At 47.7% G+C, this 5,162-nt stretch overlaps 1 protein-coding gene across 1 annotated transcript in view; it reads right to left on the reverse strand.

The window, feature by feature from the left end:
• Positions 1 to 4,957, reverse strand: part of kmt2d (lysine (K)-specific methyltransferase 2D) — a gene marked incomplete at its 5' end in the record, with an annotated part of 31,542 nt that extends 26,585 nt beyond the window's left edge. The window contains 17 exon segments of the mRNA XM_080534594.1: positions 73 to 97; positions 99 to 140; positions 142 to 232; positions 235 to 279; positions 282 to 330; positions 333 to 483; positions 756 to 912; positions 1,064 to 1,189; positions 1,352 to 1,677; positions 1,787 to 1,965; positions 2,169 to 2,283; positions 2,426 to 2,597; positions 2,705 to 2,867; positions 3,061 to 3,170; positions 3,337 to 3,539; positions 3,804 to 3,912; positions 4,909 to 4,957. Coding sequence (XP_080390720.1) covers positions 73 to 97; positions 99 to 140; positions 142 to 232; positions 235 to 279; positions 282 to 330; positions 333 to 483; positions 756 to 912; positions 1,064 to 1,189; positions 1,352 to 1,677; positions 1,787 to 1,965; positions 2,169 to 2,283; positions 2,426 to 2,597; positions 2,705 to 2,867; positions 3,061 to 3,170; positions 3,337 to 3,539; positions 3,804 to 3,912; positions 4,909 to 4,957 — 2,112 coding nt within the window.
• Between the last annotated feature and the right edge of the window lie 205 nt (positions 4,958 to 5,162).

A 5,162-nucleotide genomic window follows, 5' to 3' on the forward strand; every position in this document is an offset into this window, starting at 1 on the left:
ATGTTGCAGGTTCAGACCTGAATGGGAGTGAGTGAGTTTACATGTTGACACCAGCATCGTGACTGACTGTACCTGTTTGATACGGAGCGGCCCGGCGAGCTCGCCGCTTGACCTTCTCCCCGTCAGCTTCAGAGGGTCGAAGGCAGCGAGTCGTCGGTCTCTGTGAGCAGTGAGTCGGAGCGCGAGCGGCCCGTGGGCATGAGGCTGAGCTCCATGGAGAGCTGTGCATCAGCTCAGCCGGGGGACCCCAGAAGCCACTGCTGCTCTCATCCCAGTGCTCATGTTGGACATCTCGTCCAGCAGCAGCTCTGGCTTGCTCTCCTCCTCCTGACACTCTCTTGGGGCTCCTGCTTGATCTTGATCTTCACCTCTTCACCCTGGCCTTCTCCTCCCCCTTCAACAGCTCCTCTTCTTCCCTCCTCATCCTCCGACTGAGGCAGCCTGTCTTCCATGTCAACAGTAGGAGGAGCTCCTGTGTGTCTCCTGCAGGGAGGGGGAGGAGTCCCCAAGCGCTCACAGGCAGGTTCCACTTTGCTCAGCCTCCTCTGTGTCCATAGAAACAGGCTTCGCCTCTGTGGGAGAAGTTGGTGACTGTGGTGAGACCTGATTGGGTGGTTCAGTGCAGACACACCTCACTACTACTGCTCTTCTGTGTGGTTTGCTGCTCTGTAGAAGGCTGACCTCCTCCTCCTCCTCCTACCTCTCCCAGTTCCTCCTCTCCTTTTCTCTCCTCCTCCTTCTCTTCCTCCGCCTACTCTTTCTGCTCAGGGCTCTGCTCTGGCGCTGGCTCCTCTTCTGTAGTCTGGGCTCTGACATGGAGCTGGCCTGTGGCGGCTGCTGGGAGCCTCCTCTGTTCTCTCCACAACAGCCACAGTAAACAAGAGGCCTCCTGTTCTGTCGTTTCACATTCTTCTGTTGAGACGGAAAGCAGGTCAATCAGTATTTGAATGTAGAAAAACAATAATTTGATAACTATCGTCAACTATTAAGTAGTGCAGTAGAATCACTGATAACTATTCAAACCATGCTGGTGTGTATTCTCTATAATGGCTCCTCTGTTTACCTGTAACCTCAGCCAGGGCAGTGGGCTGCTCTGTAGGGACTTCATCTGTTTCCATCTGGGGTCCCTCCTCTAAGGTTAAGGTTATTTCCTCAACCACTGTCGTTTCAACAACATCAGCCGCCGTCCCTGTTGCAAACGCAAACACAGATGACTCAGCTTTATCACAACCATACGTCAGGCGGATTTAAATAACAGGTATATAGGCTGTTTCACGATTTCAGAGGGGAAAGCGGAGCTGGAGATTCTTCCCAGTTATCAATCATAATACAAGCCATATCTCAAACCTACCCAACTCCATGGGCACTTCCTGGTCAGCCTTGGTATCTGCTGGGGCCGCCATCATCACCACCACCTCTGACGTCTCCGTCTGTCCCCCTGTCACCACCGACACGTCCATCTGTGCTACCGTCACTTCGGACGCCTCTGTCTGGATTGTCATCTCAGCCGTGTCCGTCTGTCCTATTGTCACTTCTGACACGTCCGTCTCTGTGGTTTGCACCTCGGGCGTGGTGTCCGTCTGTGTGATAGGTTCCGGCTGAGACTCTCTGCAGAGCACACATATGCACTTCTCCTCTGGAGAGTCCATCAGAGAAGCACACTCACTGTGCACCCACCTGAGGAGGGGGACAGGGGAGTAATGGTCAGGAACGGATGAATGATCCTAAGAGGTGAAGTAAATCACACACGATGGCAGTTATCATTGTCTTCTAGTTGCTTACTGACCTGTGGCAGGTGCTGCAGTGTTGCAGAGTGACAGATGGGTCGGCGGTTTTACTGCAGACGCCACACACAGAACTGCGGCGGCGCTGGCAGCCCTCACACACAGCGTAGTTCTCAAACCACTGGGCCGAGCCTGGCAGGGTCAAGCCACGGGCGCCACAGTCTGTGCACACACGACACCTCTGAGATGGCACACACACAGAGGGGGGGACGGGACAAATTAGATCAATCATACAGGACACACAGATACACACAATACTTTAAAACAACCAGATTAATAGCTTGACATTGTGATAAGACATTGCCAAAAATATGGACAACGGCTGCAATTATTGAGAGGAAACGATGAGAGGTGCGATGACTGGAAGTGGGACATAGTACTTACTCTACACTTCCACGGGTCTGAGGGGAGGGAGTCCATTGCTGGCTGCAGACAGAAGGTGTGGTAGCCCTTATCACAAGCATCACAAACCAGCATCATGGAGTCCTCCCCAGGTTGCCTGTAAAAATATGGGAAAACAGATGGTTTTAGCCTCCAAATCTCTCCCATGTCAACAATAACAGCCCCATGCATTGTCTTTAAGAGGGAATGTCCTCTGTCTAATTGGCTCAGGTTGAAAAGCATGCGGTGGTCAGACTCACCTGCAGGTCTGACAGACTTTACACTCTGGGCACTGCCACCCTGACCGTTGGATGGGCGTAGCACTGATCTCCAGACAAGCAGCGTGGTAGTGCTGCCCACAGCCTGTACAGAACAGCAGGTTCAGGAGCTCCCCGGCCGAGTCACACACAGCACACCGTGCCTCCTCGCCTGCTGGACATCACAAACCCACACACACACACACCATTAGAGATATGGACCAACTGGTGATGTCAAGACTTGAACCTCACTATTAGGTATATAAGAGGTTGCTTCCTTACCAATCTCCTCAGCCTTGTCTATGTGCTCCAGACAGAGGAGGGCCAGCTGCTTCATGGACTGGAAGGATCCGCTGGCCGCAGAGCAGGGGAAGTGGTAGAGCCGCGAGCAGCCCTCGGCCTGGCACCGGATGGTCGCACCGAGCCTTTTGCAATATTCACACAGCTAAACAAAGGCATGGGTATGAGCAAGAGTAGTGGAAGAAGGTCCGAACCCCACCATTCAAAAACACCTGCATGTTAACAATGTTGCAAGTGTAATCCACAACTACCAAAACTGAGGTGAATTGTAATTTGTCCACACAAGAGCCTGCTCAACTTTCTATCAAACATTGTTGTTATTCTATGGGCCGACATACCTGCTGTGTCCCTGAGATGACGGCCTTATCCACATACTCCATCTCCTCTGCCTCAGCCTGCCTTACTCCCTCTGACCATGCCGCACACCAGTGATGGACCCAGCAGCCCCCTGTTCAACACGAGAAACAAACAAACGCAGATGTCACTCATCAATATTTTACAATCTGGCCTTGGGATAGGATGGTTTTACAATAGAATATATCAAATATTGTAAAAGAATGTGCATGATAGGTATAATAACAATAAAAATGAATGTGATGAATTCTGAATCCCACCTGTGTCATCAAAGAGTGATGCCAGAGAAGAAGCATGGGAGAATCCGATGGAAGACAGGTCATCATTCCCAGGCCCTGGCAGTGAGGAAGCTGAGGGTTCCAGGGACGGCCGGTCGGAAGATGGCCCAAAATGTCGGAGTTCCCGTTGTCCATGCAGGCTGCGCTCTACGCAGTTACAGAGAGCACAGGCCCTCACACTCTCCCTGCACAGCCAGAGACACAGTATCACACATACAGCACAATGTTCTGACCATGCTGGGCAAAAATAGGTAGATTGCCTACAACTCACTTTGGTCTAATTATTTGAACAAGCCAAATAGTTTACAGAAATTGTAGTTATGTAAAAAAAAAAAAATGCTAGGGAAAAAAAGATAACATGCTAGTCTATCAGCTTTATTGTTCCACAGTAAACACCAAATAGCGATAATCTTAAATGTGTAACGCTCATCGTCTTTCTCTGGACTTACACAGGTGTGCTGGAAGTGGCAGCAGTAGTGTCAACATTTTCAGAAGCAGGAGGGGCCTCTGACCCCCCAACAGAGGGGATAGGCTGCTTCGAAGTCACGCTGTCATCAGCTGCAGGACAAGAAATAAATGTTTTACAAATTATAATATATAATCAATTATAACCATCATATCACAAATCATATAAGTGACTAATGCTCTTCATTATCAGTGGCAGAGCTGCACTTTAATACCTTTCCCAGGGAATCTGAGCTAATCGTAGCTAAGTAACGTAAGCTAATGTAGTAGCTAAGTAAATAGCTAACTACCACTCCCCCCACCACCCCGTTACACACACACACACACACACACACACACACACACACACACACACACACACACACACACACACACACACACAACTGACAATGTAGTCTATTAGTTCTACATTACTCTAATTTACAGCCTACATAATTATTGTTCTACTGCCCCTTTTGTCATTGTCTTTTTTTCATTTTTTTTAATTGCTTGTTTTATTATATTGTTGTTTTTATCTTTATGTCCTATGCATCAACCACACCAAGTGATTTTCCTGTGTGTGCGCATATACTTGGCAATACAAATTATTCTGATTCTGATGTACATATCAATGTGTAAATTGAGGGTACAAATATTTTAGAAAACCAAAAGCGAATAGATACAAAGGAAATATTCAATGTTAACTATAAAAACATATCAACCAAATTTCAAAACAATTAGGAGTTGCATTTTCTGTTCTTTGACACCCCTGTACACTAACGGTTAAATGTTCCTCACTTCCCTATACCTGTCTGAGTTCCAAGAGTCTCCATTCAAGTTGCCCCACAAAAGCGTGTTGTTTGACACCTCCCTTTCACATGTTCTCCATATCTTCTCCTGTTGCTACAATATTCTCCTTTCTGACTTTGCACTTTTTCCTTACAAACTTTTCCTACGGATGAAAAAACACATCTCCCTTCTCAGCTGTGCTGTAGAATGGCATTTTAATTATTATCTGAAATTAACATTTATGAAGGCTTGAAGTAAAAACGTATGTAGTGTGTATTCATTAACCAGCATTAATTACTGCCACTGCAGCTGTCATCTCACCTGTCGACTCAGACTCATTTTCTTCGCAGTTCGATTTCTGCTCGTCCATCCCCTCTACCGATGTTGACCTCCTTGAGAGAGATCTGAACAATCAGGGGGAAATAAAGTGACTCGTTATTGTTGGCGGTAAAGAGAAGTACGTTATTCGTCTGCAAAATCGGACAACACACACACAATTTAGCACCTCTGAAATAATAGGGCAAATCGCAATTTAGTCACTCACGATGTCAATTTCCTGTGCTTTCTAATCTAGG

This window comes from Nansenia antarctica, assembly GCF_963989245.1.
Source record: "Nansenia antarctica genome assembly, chromosome: 6".
In the NCBI taxonomy this organism is placed as follows: domain Eukaryota; kingdom Metazoa; phylum Chordata; class Actinopteri; order Argentiniformes; family Microstomatidae; genus Nansenia; species Nansenia antarctica.